This window comes from Euleptes europaea, chromosome 1 (genome assembly GCF_029931775.1).
Source record: "Euleptes europaea isolate rEulEur1 chromosome 1, rEulEur1.hap1, whole genome shotgun sequence".
In the NCBI taxonomy this organism is placed as follows: Eukaryota; Metazoa; Chordata; class Lepidosauria; order Squamata; family Sphaerodactylidae; genus Euleptes; species Euleptes europaea.
The window spans coordinates 86,515,576-86,532,162 of record NC_079312.1 but is presented as its reverse complement, the minus strand read 5'-3'; the positions used below and the strand labels follow the sequence as shown (position 1 = coordinate 86,532,162).

The window sequence follows — 16,587 nt, the reverse complement described above, 5'->3', positions numbered from 1 at the left end:
CCCTGCCTCATTCTCTCCATCTCAGCTATTCACCAACATCCCTTTTATCTGCCTTCTATTTTCAACTATATTTATTATTTATTTATGTCATTTATACCCTACCTTCTTCCACACTAGGGACCAAAGCAGCTTACATTATTCTGCACTCCACCTTTTTATCTGCACAACAACCCTGTGAGAAAGGTTATGCTGAAAGTATGTGACTAACCTAAAATCACCCAGTGAGCTTTCACAGGAAGGTGGGGATTTGAACCTGGGTCTCCCAGACCCTACTCTGAAGCTCTAACTGCTATACCACAATGGCTTTCCTAAGGTGGCTGCTGTTGAACAGTAGCAAACAGCCAGGCCTAGTTAAGTCATGCAAATCAGGTGGTATCAAGTTCCCCAGTGTTTGCTGCCAGGCCTTGGGTTGCCAACCTCCAGGTAGGACCGGAGAGCTCCCAAAATTACAACTGATCTCCAGAACAACAGAGACCATCCCCCCTGAAAAAAACATCTGCTTTGGAGGGCAGCTTCTATGGCATTATATCTAGCTGAGGCCCCTCCCCTCCCCAAACTCTGCCCTCCTCAAACACCACCCTAAAATCTCCAGGAATTTCCCAACCTGGCGCTGACAACCCTAGCCAGGCCTGGCCCCAATGAGTCCTCTCTCAAAGGCCAAAACAGCCCTGGAAAGGGCCCTCCCCCTCCCCCTGCCTTTTACTGACAGAACCAAGCCTTACTGTGGTTGCCTAGCAACAGCCACTGAGGCAATCCATTGTTTAAAGCTACAGGCGTTTCTTTTATCATTTGGGATTTTTTAAAAGCCCCAAGTGTATTTTTTTTAGATTTCAGATTTTTCTGCAAACCTGCGCCATTTTTCAGGTTTGTAGAAAGATCTGACTTGCCCATTCACAGCTTCAATTACCAGATTTAAGTATGCTCAGATTTGGCCAATTTAGCTATTAGAATATTAGATGGATGGATAGATAGATGGGTGGGTAGATAGATGGGTGGGTAGATAGTTGGGTAGATAGTTGTCTCCTTTACACTCAGAGTGGATTGGACATTTATCATACAGTGACACTTCCTAATGGGCTTCTGCTTTGGAGGGCTGGCAGTGGCTGAGAGAGCCAGTTCATGGTTGCTGGTGCTTGGCTTGCCCGTGACCAGCAGCAGTGAAGGCAAGTAATGGGAAAGCATTGGCCGAGCCTTTACCCACCATCATTGACAATGGCTGGGTCTGAGGAGGAGGAAGGCAGGAGGCAGCCACTGCACTTGGGCCTGGACTTATTTCTTCAGAAGGAGGAGAATGCAGTGGCTGCCACTTCTTCCTTGTAAGGAGGTCCCAGTGTAGCTACTGCCTCTTCCTCTTGTTGAAAAGAGGAGGACACATTGGCTGATGATGCCAGTATGTTATAGTAGTTAGAATGTTGGGCTAGGGAGACCACTGTGCCATGAAACTTGATTGGTGATCTTGGGTCAGTCACTCTGTCTCAGACTATTAAAGACAGGGGTTTCCGACCAACCACATACTTGCAAGGATGATTTGATTCCCCGTCCCTAAACCTAATGAAATGTCAAGATGTGACGTTCCTAATAGGTTCAATTCCTAACTGTGACAAGGCCTGTACTACTAGCACTCCTGACTCTTTACCTGCCTTTTTACTAATGTAGAGATAATAACAGCTTTATTTATTAGTGATGGATATTTAAGTTGGAATAATGACATGACTAGTGTGGGTTAGATACTCCTTCCCCAATCAAATTAACACCCCCATGCTGGTACTGTGAAGCTAAACAAACAAAAAACCAGGAGATATTGTTTTCAAATCTTCCACATCGCATCTAGTTCAGCTCTAAAAGAATATGTGGAGGCGGTTAGCCAGGTTGTAGAAATAGTGACACATTGGAGGTGAAGAAATCTGCTTTCTGCTGTCTTCAGCAACTGATCAAAGGGCCAAGTTTTTAGACACCAGTCGCTGTATTGGGTGCCTGGATATTTGTATAACTGGTTATTAGAGTCTATAATCATTCTAAATGAATAAGGGTGTGTTATTTAACGTTCTGTACTTCCCAATATATTCCCCGGTATCAGCCAATGAATATCATTCTTTCTGATGGCTACACTTGCTTGTTTTCTTTCTGAGCACAGAATGATGAAGCAAATGCATCTAATGTGTAGACTGGAATCCCCAATGTGCCCATGCGCACCATGGCACCCATGGACACCTTTCCTGGTGCCCACCAAGTGTCTTTTAGAAAGAGGGTGGGGCCAGGTGGGGCCATTGCCCAGCAGGGTTTTCTGATGGGCCATTGGAGCGTTGATTGGCTATGCAGACTAAAATAACATTGTATAGATTGTTTTATTATTTATTATTAGGACATCACTTAGGACTGAAATGTACAGAACCCGTCTCATACATCTGATGAAGATATTGCGAAACAGGACTTTTACAGGAATTCTGTCTTGTTGATTACTCAGCCAAGTTGATCACTCAGGTGGTCCCTCGCAGCTTTGGCTAGGTTCCAGTCCTTTGTGTGTTTAGTATTGCATTGCATTGTATAACGAATATTGTTACTTCATTGCTTGGCAGGCAATTCTATTATATTATTTGCACAGTTCATTATGTTGAAATTTGGCTTTGCTGCTGTGAATTTGTTACTAAGATAACATTTCAGCAGCAACTGCCACCACCATGTTAGTTTTATTCTCTCCCACAGCTCTTTCCCAATGTATTTTTAATTAATTGCCTTCCTCTACCCTGTACTTGGGATTCCTCTGTGTGTAGGGTTGCCAGCCTCCAGGTGGTGGCTGGAGATCTCCTGCAATTACAACTGATCTCCAGGCGACAGAGATCATTTCACCGGGAGAAAATGGCAGCTTTGGAAAGTGGCCTCTATAGCATTTATACCCCATTGAAGTCCCTCCCCTGTCTAAACCCTGCCCTCCTCAAGCTCCATCCCTAAAATCTCCAGGTATTTCCCAGCCTGGAGTTGGCAACCCACTCTGTGTGGTTGGCTCTGCCTCCTGCAGTCAACATTTTGTGGTTGTGTCCAACCCCAGGTATCAAAATTTCAAAGGAGCCTTCAGGCTCAAAAAGGTTGGAGACTAGGGTTGCCAGGTTGTTCCTCGCCACTGGCGGGAGCTTTGCAGGGGAGTGGCTGGCGGCCGCAATTGGGGGGCAAGCAACCTGTGTGAGACGCTCCGACATTACTTGCGGGTTTACCCGGAAGTGATGGGGACGATCTAGCAATTCACTCCGAATCTCTATGGTGGGTCCCCCCTTTACTCGCCCTCTTTCGCCCGCCAACCACCAGGCAGTTTCTCAAGCTTATTGGAGACCCCTGGTGTAGAGGAACAACTGTAATATGTTTCTGATCATTCTGGTACAATTCTGCTACAATTAGACTCTAGTGAAAACAGATTTAGCTAAAGCTATTCCTTCCTTATAAGGGCATTATTTTGTGTTCTAACTACATTTTCAGAATTAGGCCAATTCAGAAAGCACTTCCTAAAAATGCATCATAAATCATAGGCAGTGTTTACCAGTGTTTTCATGAACAAAGAATGTGTTGGTTACTTACAAAAAGCTTGTGTTTTCACAAGTTATCCCTTGAAGGCATTGAGGAGTGTAGTTTGGCCTTTGAAGCTACACAAATCTTGACGCAGTGTTTGATGCAATGTTATTATCTCTCATCTGGAGTGCTTCAGAGATTAACACTGTGGTTCCAGCTCAACCTGTTTTGTTGACGTCAAAGTGACAACATGCTCTAGAGATCTAGAAATACCACTGACAAAGTGCCAAGAAGTACAGTAAAGATGGCATCACGCTATTTTGCATGACAGGTCATTGGTCAGCAGGCCCATCACATATGGTTTCAGTAATGAGAAGGAAAGCAAACAAGGAGGCAAGCATGGCAGAATGCCAGTCCAACGTACAATGAAAACCAACGGCTTTTTGTATAATAACCATTCACATAATCCCATAGTCCTCTCATTACAGGTAGGGTTGCCAGGTCCCTCTTCGCCACTGGCGGGAGGTTTTTGGGGTGGAGCCTGAGGAGGGTGGGGTTTGGGGAGGGACTTCAATGCCATAGAGTCCAATTGCCAAAGCGGCCATTTTCTCCAGGTGAGCTGATCTCTATCGGCTGGAGATCAGTTGTAATAGCAGGAGATCTCCAGCTAGTACCTGGAAGTTGGCAACCCTAATTACAGGAGAGACAGAGTTGCATAAACTCTTTATTGTTTGTTCCTTTACTAAGCAAGGGGTCAAAACTACTTTTGTCTTACAGCAGTCCTATGAGCTAGGTTAGCCTGAGAGCTAGCAACTTGCCCAAGATCATTCGGTGATCTTCATAACTAAATGAGAATTTGAACTTCAATTTCCTATACCCAAACCCAATACTCTGTTATTATCCAACAATGATCTTTGCTGTGTACTCAACTAATGGGAACTAATGACAGCAGTTTGCCATTCAAGGTACAACTCATATATGAGGCATCCAGTCAATGTAGCAGCCTAGGTTTTCCTCTCCCAAGATCCTTTCTTTATCCTTTTGTTTCTTTAGGCTGTCCTGTTATGAATAGCTATACACAGCAATTTGAAAATCACATTCAAGGATTGCAGTGACAATATGCAATTTTGAGTTATATGTTATTTTTCTATTTGGATACTGTGAAAGCCAATATTTTAGGTTCAAAATGTGATGTTACTAGGGTTGTCAACCTCCAGGTGCTAGCTGGAGATCTCCTGCTATCACAACTGATCTCCAGCCGATAGAAATTAGCTCACCTGGAGAAAATGGCCGCTTTGGCCATTGGACTCTATGGCATTGAAGTCCCACCCCTCCCCAAACCCTGCCCTCCTCAGGCTCCGCCCCAAAAACCTCCCGCCGGTGGAGAAGAGGGACCAGGCAACCCTAGATGTTACACAAATTATGTAACTTGCAATTAGCTGGGTTTCCCCCAGCGGTCTAATCTGTATCCTGTACTTCTTCCCAGGAACTCAAGATTTTATTGGTATTGGCCTGTATCCAAATACATTCCAAAAGCTTAAGGGCACTTACATTTTCCTTAGGGGGGTTCTAATGATTCCGCCTCCCACTACAGACCTCCACTATGCGGATACAAGGGCCCACTAACCACCACCAAACAAAATTTCAGGGGACTCGAAGGCTTCAACAGGAGGATATCACTGCCCTGTCTTAGAAAATTTAAGGGCACTTTCATAAATGCATGGTTGGATACAGACTCCTATGTCATTTTATCCTTGCAGCAATGTTGTGATGGTGGTTTAGTTAACTATGAGCTTAATGGCTGAGAGGAGATGACTCTCAAGTCTTCTTACTCTACATCCAACACTATTCCACACTGCTTGTCACATATTGTATTTTAAATGATGTTTTTGTGTTTGCATAGAATTAATGGAATGTTAGGTTAGTGCAGGAGAGATTTAAATCCACGTATAGGAGTTCAATTGGTTTATAAACAGGGAAAGCTAGTTAGTTTAATGAGCTTGCTCATGATACCAGAACACAGTCATGAGTTGGGGCCTAGAACCATGGAATACTTGTCAATATAAAAGCTAATAACATTTCAGTCTGGGAAAATAAGATTTTTTAAAAGTTATTGTTTCCAAGAAGGTTTTTCCTTTGAATCAGTGGCATTGCTAATGCAATTCTCTGTAAACTGGTTACAGAGGACATTTCCTGTACTATGTGAAGGCTCAATTACAGAAGAAGAACAGCATTCAACGTCAGTATGAACTTGTTTGCCAGCAAAATAGGCCTTGAGCCCCCTGTGAAACAGGGAAGCCTGTTCCCACGTCAGACTGTGATGCGGAAGCCCACAAAATTGCATTTGTGGTAAAATCTGAATCCTAAATTTAAAACATTCTCCACACTAGCAAACTTTCCCAAGAGACTTGATCATGAATTATGCTCCTAGCAGATTCATCACTCATCTTTCCAAAGTACAATAACTTCTTGTTAACATTTTCCTTTATACATATGACTGGTTCTGATAAAGTTCATTGTTAAAACAATGGATAGTCTGTTTTGGTTGTACGTGGTTTTTAACTAATAAGTCTTCAGACAGCCCAATCCTGAAGCGGTGGGGGGGGGGGAGATGTGCGGTGGCCGGGAGCAGCACAGTCGAGCTGCCTCCTCAGAGGCTTCCTGGCTAACACCAAAAAAGGTGGCACAGCACCACTACAGCGTGAGGGAGTAAACCCAGGGCGAAAGGGGTAAGGAATCTCTCCTCCCCCAAGACCACCCTGGGGACGCCCCCCACCCTCACACCAGTGTAGCTGTGCTAATGGCGGGGCCCGGCAGCTCCCTGACACTGGTGTGTTTGTCCCCACGCCAGCACGGGGTCACGCTTGCTCCTATGGAGCTTCGCCCCACTTTAGGAATGGGCTCAAAATTGAGTCACTGATCAATTGAAGCACTAAACGGTTTAACACAGAGACCACAGAACCATTTCCACAAGTGATTTATGTTTCCAGTGTGTATAAATTTAAACCTACTCTGATTAGAATATGTGCTGCTCTAATTTTACAGTAAAAGATATTAGTACTGCTCACAAAAACACATGAAAAATCTCAGTGTTGATTTCCTTTCTTTCCATAGAGAAAACCTTAAAAGCGGGAAACTAATATCTTCTGCTCTGGACTTCAGCTCTGGCCTGCTGCCTTCTCTGGTTTTGGGGTGTTGGGGTGATTGCAGGAAATCCTGAATGGGTTAGTGAACTCAAGAGGTAGCAATTCCTCTGGTTCCCAGGATAGAACAAGGTTCATAGGTTGCTTCCTGGCAGATTGCTCTACGTTTCACCCTTGAGGTGTTGACTTGACTCCTCTTGCTTCTTAGTTGTACTTGGGTCCTCTGGAGCATCCTTGCTGGGATTCAGAGCATATGGTTATTCTCCCCCTGCTCCCTGCCCACTAAGGCTGAGGGCCAAACTGCATGTTACCTTGTACATGGATTTGCCATGGGGAGTCGCAGCCATAGTACAGCTGCAAGTTCCCAGAAGTAACTCCATTTAGAAGCACCACAGGGCAGGACTGTAGAATGGGGAGGAGGGGCTCCTGCTTTCCCCTCCACACCATTTTCCTAAGCCAAAATGGCCCAGAGGGTGTTATTTGCCCCATGGGAGGGCTTCATATGCAAGCATTCTCTTCATGTGCATTCCCCCCCCAAAGGGGCAAATAACTAGGGTTGCCAACATCCAGGTGGTGGCTGGAGATCTCTTGCTATTACAACTGATCTCCAGGTGATAGAGATCAGTTTCCCTGGAGAAAATGGCCATTGGACTCTATGGCATTGAAGTCCATCCACACTCCAAACCGCGCCTTCCTCAGGCTCTACCCCCCAAATCTCCAGGTAATTCCCAACCTACAAACAAGACCTCATTGGAGCATTTTGGGCTCAGAAAATGGCACAATGGGGAAGGCAGATGTCGCTGCTCCCCCTGTACCATGGTCTCAACCCAAATTGGACCACTGTGGAACTTACAAATGGGGCTCCTACAGGAACTCGCAGCTGCAGTATGGCTGAAAGTCCCTATGGTGAACTTGTGTAAAGGGTAAAATGTAGTTTGACCCCGTGTCTTCAGATTCAGATGCTGAGAGGTCATGGGACATGACAATGGGGTCATGGCTGTATTGCTTTCTCTTCAGTCTGGATGTCAGCCAAGTAATTGGTCTGGAGAGAAGAAGTTTGTAAAGGCTATTTGTTGATTAAATTTGCAGGTCTAACAGGACAATGAAAAATATCCCTCCACGGAAGTCAATGGCCCACTAAAAGCTGCAAAACTAAGGTACTGATATTACTCCTGGTAACAAGATTACATTTTCACTAATCAGCTTTTCATGGCCTTGGAAAGAAAAGGATCTGGTCACTTCAAACACTGAAATGTAGTATGTTATGTTAATGATTACCCATCCCTGTACAAGGCCTGGGAAATTGTCCATTAAAAGGGCCTGCTTATAACTATTTATAGCTATTCTTTGTGTGAGTTTTGATACTTTCAATAGTCGTAAGCGTCAAGAGCTGCTGTTTTGGTATGATGGTTTCTGTCTACAAAGAAAGGATTTCCAAATTCTTGTTTTTAATGTCTTGCCAATGTACTAGTTCTTGGGAATGTGACAATATTAGGATTCTGGGTTGAACCTGCTAGGGTTGCCAACTTCCAGGTATCTATACAAATAACTCACTCTACTGTAAGTAGTGTTGATCTAAATAAGACAGTAGTAGGCGAAAATAATCAAGCAATAGATAAAGATAGCAAATGGCATGGACAGCAAAGCTGTCACTGTATTACAATGAATGTAAACATAAATAGACGAACCAAGCTAGGCAACCGAGGTTACAAAGCAAAAGTAGCAAAGACAATGTAGCGAAAAAATTCAGCAGAGGCTGACAATGAATATACAAAAGTTCATGTGAAGCATAGGGTAAAGTTCTAGTCAATTTAAATTTCTTCAGGTGACGGAGATATAGATGGTAACGCGGCTCCGGAAGTAGTCCAGCGTTTTCGCTACAAAAAGTAGCTTCATCAGCCTGATACAAAAATATATACATAAAAATACAAAAGTGCACAACAACCTCTATAATAAACTACAAAAATTTCATATAAATATTACAACTCACCACAAGGGCTTAATTGTACAATTCCTAGGATAAATTTGGAGCTCCCGAACGGGCTGCTATCTGGAGAGTTCATGCGTGGGAAAGGCTGTGGAAATGTCAAGCTCAAATAGAAAGCTCGGATAGAAAGCTCAAATAGAAACAGCTGCAAGATGGAACATGGCTCTTAAAGGGGAAGTCAAATAAAACAAGATAAATCAAATTCTGTATTTAATCCGTTTGGGGTAAGGGTGTTGAACAAAAAATTGAAGCGCATTTCATTTTGTAATAAAATCTTTTGAACATCACTGGTGTTATGGGGATAGTCCTTATAAACCCAAAGGACGAAAAAACGTAAATCGTTTTCAGAGTGTTTCTTTGCCACGAAATGACTTGTGAGGGGCGCCTCAAAATTGCGTGCCCTAATCCGGGACCTGTGTTCACCTATGCGTAGGCGAATTTGTCTCATTGTGGAGCCAATATAAAGCAAAGAGCACCCACAGGAGACTGCATACACGACCCGGCTCGTGGAGCAATTTGAAAAATGCTTAAGCTGAACCGGAAGTTAGAAGAAGGAGCTGTTTCTATTTGAGCTTTCTATCCGAGCTTTCTATTTGACCTTGACATTTCCACAGCCTTTCCCACGCATGAACTCTCCAGATAGCAGCCCGTTCGGGAGCTCCAAATTTATCCTAGGAATTGTACAATTAAGCCCTTGTGGTGAGTTGTAATATTTATATGAAATTTTTGTAGTTTATTATAGAGGTTGTTGTGCACTTTTGTATTTTTATGTATATATTTTTGTATCAGGCTGATGAAGCTACTTTTTGTAGCGAAAACACTGGAATACTTCCGGAGCCGTGTTACCATCTATATCTCCGTCACCTGAAGAAATTGAAATTGACTAGAACTTTACCCTACGCTTCACATGAACTTTTGTATATTCATTGTCAGCCTCTGCTGAATTTTTTCGCTACATTGTCTTTGCTACTTTTGCGTTGTAACCTCGGTTGCCTAGCTTGGTTCGTCTATTTATGTTTACATTCATTGTAATACAGTGACAGCTTTGCTGTCCATGCCATTTGCTATCTTTGTCTATTGCTTGATTATTTTCGCCTACTACTGTCTTATTTAGACCAACTTCCAGGTACCAGCTGGAGATCTCCCACTATTATAACTGATCTCCAGGAGACAGAGGTTAGTTCCCCTGGAGAAAATGGCCACTTTGGTAATTGGACTCTATGGATTTGAAGTCCCTCCCTTCTCCAAACCCTTCCCTCCTCAGGCTCCACCCCCAAAATCTCCAGGTATTTCCCAACCCAGAGCTGGCAACCTAGAGCCTACTGTTAAGAAAGGAGGTTGCCTCTGTAGCAGGGCCGGTGCTAGTCATTTTTGCGCCCTAGGCAAGGCTAACTACTTATGCCGCCCCCATTGCTAAGCAATTTTCAAAAACAGATGTCTTGTAGAAAAAAATAAAAGCACAAAACTTTTTATAAGATGTTGTAATTAATTATAGTCCATAGCACTGTTGTGGTACTTATCTTAAAATAAAAAAAATAAATTGTCAGTTGCATTTTTTTCAAGAAACTAATATTTTAAAAACTGTGCCCCTCTGGCCAGTTCTGCGCCCCTCTGAGGTCTACGCCCTAGGCAACTGCCTAGTTCACCTAATGGTAGCACCGGCCCTGCTCTGTAGGCTAAGACACTGATTCGGGCTGGAGAAACTTAAAAGAGAAGCAGTTTTGTGTAAAGGCAGATAATAGACTAACAAGATCAGCTATTTACCTGGCAGGGATGAATAGCTCATGTCAAGTGATGCCTCAGTAATATAATCTAAGATACTAATTTTGTGACTGAGCAATCATGATTAAGACCAGGTGAGATGCCTCCAGGTTGCTGATTTGGGTAGAAGATGCCACAGCATGAAAATTTGCATTAACATCCAGAGTCATAAAAAAGCACCAAGAGGTGGGACCCATCACTGGAGATGATGGTGATGTTTCACAGCACTACTGGTTTCACTTGCCTATGCAAAATCTCAGGTGCAGTCTGAGTCAGAGTCCACGGACTTTGAGGTTTGACTTTTAACATATCCTATAAATAACCACAAGGGTTTTTTTACTTAACATGGATAAAGGGATTATTTATTTATTTTTATTTATTTATTTAGAACATTTTTATGCTGCCTTTCTACCCAATCAAAAATATGGTTAAAATTGTAAAATTCAACTAAAAATACAAAAACACGCAGCACTAGAAGGAGAGACAATACCATTATTGGGGTATGCCAGACAAAACAAAAAGGTCTTCTTCACTTGCTGGCGAAAGACACTGATAGAGGGAGAAAGACAAATCTCTATGAGGAGAGGGTTCCAAAGTTTTGGTGCCGCAATGGAGAAGGCCCTTTCTTGGGTCACCACCCATCTAGTCTCAGATGGCGGGGGCAGCCAAAGCAGGGCCTAAGTGTGTGTATCCTAGAATATATGATGGTGCTTTTGAATTTACTTGGTGCTGGAGCCTGTGGAGGGAACCAGATAATTGAGAGCCTGCCCCAAATGGAGATCAGCACAGAGAACTGCCCCCCATCCATCTTGTACTTTTTAACATTTAGATGTCTTAAATATTTTTATACTTTTATTGCCATAGAGCATGCCAGCTGACAACAAACTGTTACATTGTGAAATTCTGTGGAGGTGCAGTGCTCTGAAGTGAAGTCTATATATTTTATTCCATTACGTATGACCCGTGGCTGTCTTTGAAATAAGGGCCATCTGGCTACTGGACTTTGCTACTAGCTATTCTATGACTCTAAAAGGGTGGTTCTCTTATTAAAACAGAGTGTTGTTATGGAATTAAGGGCCCGAATAGCAGAGCTGGTAAGTTTTCTATCAGATTCTACGCTAATGCTGGAAGGAAAAAATAATGGCATGTAATAAATGCTAATGATTAACCATAGTTTTACAACACTTTTATTGAAGGGTATCAAAACGATGTTCTGTGAGATTTCGTAGGAATGTGTTCTAAGGGGCAGTGTATTCAGTAGCTCATCTCCACCCAGGCTTTCTGTTCACTTATGGCAGGAGGGCTCCGGCTGGTTGGCTTGCCCTCCTGCCCATGCTCCTCAGACCGACAGGAGAAAGGGCTGGGGGTAGAAATGACATTGTGCAGCATGTGCCGTTGGTCACATCCTCCTGAAAACCCAGGATTGACATAAGTGGATGAGGTGGGAACTCTGGCCATCTCTGAAAACTCCATGGTAAGTGGGACTGGTGCTTTTCAACTTGTTCATAAATGACCTGGAGTTAGGGGTTAGTAGTGAGGTGGCTAAGTTTGCAAATGACACCAAATTATCTAGAGTAGTTTTTTTTAAAAAAAGATTATGAAGAGCACCAGAAAGATTTTTCCAAACTGGGGGAATAAGTATGAAAATGGCAAGTGAGATTCAATGCGAGCAAGTGTAAAGTGATGCATATTGGGGCAAAAAATCCCAACTGATGGGATCTGTGCTGGCAGTGACGGACCAAGAAAGGGATCTTGGGGTGGTAGTGGATCGCTCAATGAAGATGTCAACCCAGTGTGTGGCTGCTGTGAAAAAGGCAAATTCCATGCTGGCCATAATTAGACAAGGAATAGAGAATAAAACTGCTGCGAACATGCTGCCTCTATACAAATCTATGGTGAGACCATAGATTTGTATCTATCTTTAAGACTTAGCCCGTTAAGTTTGAACTTCAGGAATATTAGTATGACTAAAGGAAATACAGACAAAAATTGTCTTACAATGCTTAAAGGAGCTCATGCTATCTCAATCATTTCCATTCTGGGGAAAGGGGTTTTATACTGTAAAAAGGTTCCTGTTCCCTCTTTCATTCATAACCTTTTCTTTTTTTCCCTGCAGAGAGGAAGAGGAGGGGCAGGATGGATGCTGTGCCCGCACAATTGCTTCTTCCAAAGCATGTATTGGATGTGTGGGTCATTGTCCTGATCATCCTGGTCACCATTGTTGTCATGACCGCCTTAGTACTGTGCCCAGCCACAGTTGTGATTATTTACAGAGTGCGGACACACCCTATACACAATGGCATTGTGTGAGACTTGCTTCCCTTTCTCTGTGTGACTTCTTGAGAGAAATGTGGGGCTAAAAGGCCACAGTCAACTTATCAGACTGTCTCTGACATTAAGCAGAGTGCAGAAGGTACAACAGGAGAACGCCAGCTGGGGCATGGCAGCAACACCCTGACTGTAATCCGAGAAGCACCGTCAAAGTCTGCCTATCCATTCAGGCTGTAACGCTTAAGTCTTAAATCCAGGACTTTATCTCCAGTTGTGGAATGCTCAGATGGCTCAGGATCCCAAATTTCCTGTTTTGGTTTCTTGCTGTCTCCTTTAATCGAAATGCTTGTTTTGCGTTTCCTGAACAAACTAATCTACAAGGCCAAGGAGATGGTTGAATCAGATGCTAGAAATGAAATGCAAAATGTCTAATAATAAAGACCTTCAAATAGTTTCCAGATGCAATTGCATTACAAGAACAACCTGCTTTTCCTGTCAAAAGGCTATTTTGTTCAGTTGAATTTAGGGATACCAGCCTCCAGGTAAGACCTGGGGATCCCTTGGAATTACAGCTCATCTCTAGACTAAAGAGATCAGTTCCCCTGGAGAACATGGATGCTTTGGAGGGTGGACTCTATGGCATTGCACCCCACTGAGGTCCCTGTCCTCCCCAGGCTCCACCCCCAAATCTCCAGGAGTTTACCAGCCTGGAGCTGGCAACAGTGTCCTCCCACCCCTACTGGGTGGCTGGGGTGTGTGAGACTGGCAACCCTAGTAAGATCTGAATGGAAGACTGTGGATGTTTTGACCTGAGATGACCCTTCTGTTTCTTTTATACGGGATCTCTTAGTTTTACTGCAGCTGACAAGGGATTGGGAGGGGAAAGAACAGAATAAAGGGAGGGAGGACTGGGAGGGGAAATGAGATTTGATAAAGCAGTTTGCTGCCAGAGGTGTGAATGCTCTGTAGGGCGTTCCGAACACTCACCAGAATCCTTCCTGTAGACAGGTGATCAGAAATGGTGGCCCAACAAAAGAAGAGCGCTCTCAAGAGTTCAGGAAATGGCACTGGTGGATTGCATTGCAGCTTTTAAAGAGGAGACCATGGGAGATTATCTGCTCTAGCTTTTGGGTAGGGGCAGCACTGGGACGGGTGGCAGGCAGCAGGTAGGCAGCTGGCAGTGAGGGTGGGCTGAGAGGGTGCCTCCCCCAATCTGCTGCCTGAAGCAGGCACCTCATTATATTGTCTTGCATAACTTTAATGTCTGCTTGGCAGGAAAAGTTCAGCAGACATTCTGGCCTTGGTGTTGCATTGATGGTGGCTTTATATCTGCCCTGCTTTCCTCTGCCATTTAGCTATAAAAAGCCAGGGGTTGATACATTCTTACTTAAGATGCAGCTTTGCCAATAACGTTGTCCTTTTTTCAAGGCTAGGATCTTTATTTCTACAAAAAAAAAAAAAACCAACCATATTTATCAGTGTTCAAGGAAAAAGGAGGGGAAAGGTTGTACTTGAAAGGAAATTGATTGCATTTACAGCGAATGAATCAGTAGAAAGCCCTGAATGTAAACTGTGATACTGTACAAGTCTATGGAATAAACTGACATTGTTATAACTTTGTGCACATCAGTCTTAAGCATACCTGTTTCTGGCTGCTTTTACCCTTGAACTTTCTTACTCTGATCTTGTTACTTACAAGGGCTGCTCATTTGTCTGTTCAGTCTTGCCTGAGCTAAGTTTGTTGTGCAGCTTGAATTTGCTCTGACCCAGCCTCGTAAACAACCACCCCCTAATATGCTTGCCCTGTCCCAGAGGGGGAAATTGGTATTGCTCATCTTCAAATGCTAATTCGTTTAAATATATGCAAGTTTAGAATTGCCTAACATTAAAGCAGACCTGGAACAAAACAAAAACATTTACAATGTAGCTAAGTGGCAAATTTGGCTTCCACTCTCCCCTAGTTCCTTAAGCCCCTTCTGAAGAAAAGGGAGCTAATTGGGGTAGCCTATTTCTGATGAAGAGAAGCCTATGAGCTTGTCAGTTTAGGGTTAGTCTGTTGTTTCTGCTCTATTAGAAGAAGAGTAGGGGGGTCCGTGAAACTTTGTCTTTACAGCAAAACTCTATTTTGAACAGAAATAAACTTGCCTAACAAGAATATTAGCATGTGGTAGTTAATAAAAGAAAATGAGCTTCCCAGATTATATGTCTTTTTGTATCTGTGTGTGCTTTAGGACAGGATAAAGTTTTGAATTTGCATCTGTCATGACCCACACAGTTGTCACAAGTAAATTTAGGTTAGTCCAGGCTGACCCCGGCAGTAATAAAATGAGCGAGGCTGTGGCCAGAAACATGGGCAGAAATGGAGTTGGCTAAGTACATTGTTTGCTTGCTTGCATCCTATTTCTTATAACTGAGGAGGATAAATAAATGAAATTAAAGATGTGATTTGGGGGGATTTGGTAAGAAATATTCCACAATAGTTATTATTTCTATGAAGAGAAGTGCAGAGACTCTTGTCTGCCAGGAACTCACAATTCTGACTTGCTGGCTCTTTATCCCAGATAAGGGATGATGGACATCAGTTTTCTGATGGAGATGGAGAGATACTTGGTGCATGCTCAGAATAGTTGTATTTCATATGTTCCAGAGATGAATTTAATAAAAAATATTTCGCTCCATCTTTCTCTGCAACTAGTGCAGACTCATGTATTACTGCATTGAAAAGACAATTCTGAAGCTTAGTGCTGGTGAGATCTAGGCTCTAGCTCATTTTGAATGCTGATCGTTAAAGCTAAAAAGGGGAATCCACAGTGTCTTCTTCCATACAGCCAGCTACACAAGACTTGCTGGCAGTGGCTTTGGGAATAGCTCCAGAGAGTCAGGATGGTGTAGTGGTTAAAGTGTTGGACTAGGAACTGGGAAACCCAGGTTCGAATCCCCACTCTGCCATGGAAACTTGCTGGGTGACCTTGGACCAGTCACACACTCTCAGCCTCGACCCTGGCAAGTATTTGGATGGGAATACCAGGGGCATGACCAGGGGCAAGCAATGGCCAACCACTCCTGAACGTCTCTTGCCTTGAAAACCCTACGTGGTCACCATAAATCAGCTGTGACTTGATGGCTATACACGCACACATACAGTAGTGGGACATGCTTAATGTCTAAGTATGGTAGGAGTGGTGTGTTGGATGGAGCATGATGCTGAGTCTGTTTCCAATGCATGTATAGCCACCCTTCCAAGAAAGTGCCTATTTTGTTAAACTTCTGAGTGAATTGCTTGAAATTCATGGAAGCAGCAGTGGGATGGAGATGATGGTGAACAGTCTAGGGTAGCAACTGAACAACATGGTCACTACGGGTCATGCTTTTGGCCACAGTAGAAAAGCACACTGAAAATCAGCACAGCAAGATGGCAATTACTTTCCTTGTAACTGCAGGCTGTGCCTCCTTTTCAGTTTTAAAAGATGGCCACAAAGGACATTGAATTCATTTTACCTGTTCTTGCCTTTTTATAAGCAACCATTAGTGTAAGAGTTTGAGTCTGTGGGAGGGAATAGAGGAGAGAGCCCTTGCTAAGACCAACTCTTGCCTCCCTATAAGAGCCATGCTGCCAGCCCTGGCAGATACGAATGCTCAAATGATCCCAGGAAAAGGCTCAGGCATATGTGAACAGCTCCTGGGTTCTTTCACTTAGGCTGTAGCACAAACCTAGTTTAGTCTTGATTATTAGTAATATTTCAGATTTGTATATCATTTACATCATTTAATCACTGTTACAATAATGATAGTAGTTCAGTATTATGCCCATTGCAAATGAGGAAGATGAGGTACAGTGATTTACTAAAGGCCATCTAGTGAGTACATAATTAAGGTGTGGTTACTCTCCAGTTCTGAACTAAGCAAGGAACTCTAGAGATGACATTT

At 43.3% G+C, this 16,587-nt stretch overlaps 1 protein-coding gene across 1 annotated transcript; it reads left to right on the top strand.

Moving 5' to 3' along the window:
* The first annotated feature begins 7,777 nt into the window (after nt 1–7,777).
* Nucleotides 7,778–12,723, top strand: SMIM3 (small integral membrane protein 3). Its single transcript, XM_056859153.1, has 2 exons — nt 7,778–7,798; nt 12,506–12,723. The coding sequence occupies exon 2, from the start codon at nt 12,526–12,528 to the stop codon at nt 12,697–12,699; it is 174 nt and encodes a 57-aa protein (XP_056715131.1). The 5' UTR covers nt 7,778–7,798; nt 12,506–12,525; the 3' UTR covers nt 12,700–12,723.
* Nucleotides 12,724–16,587: the final 3,864 nt, after the last annotated feature.

Bases quoted from the DNA above. Each gene is read 5' to 3' on its own strand.
- SMIM3 (XM_056859153.1), top strand. From the start codon at position 12,526: ATGGATGCTGTGCCCGCACAATTGCTTCTTCCAAAGCATGTATTGGAT.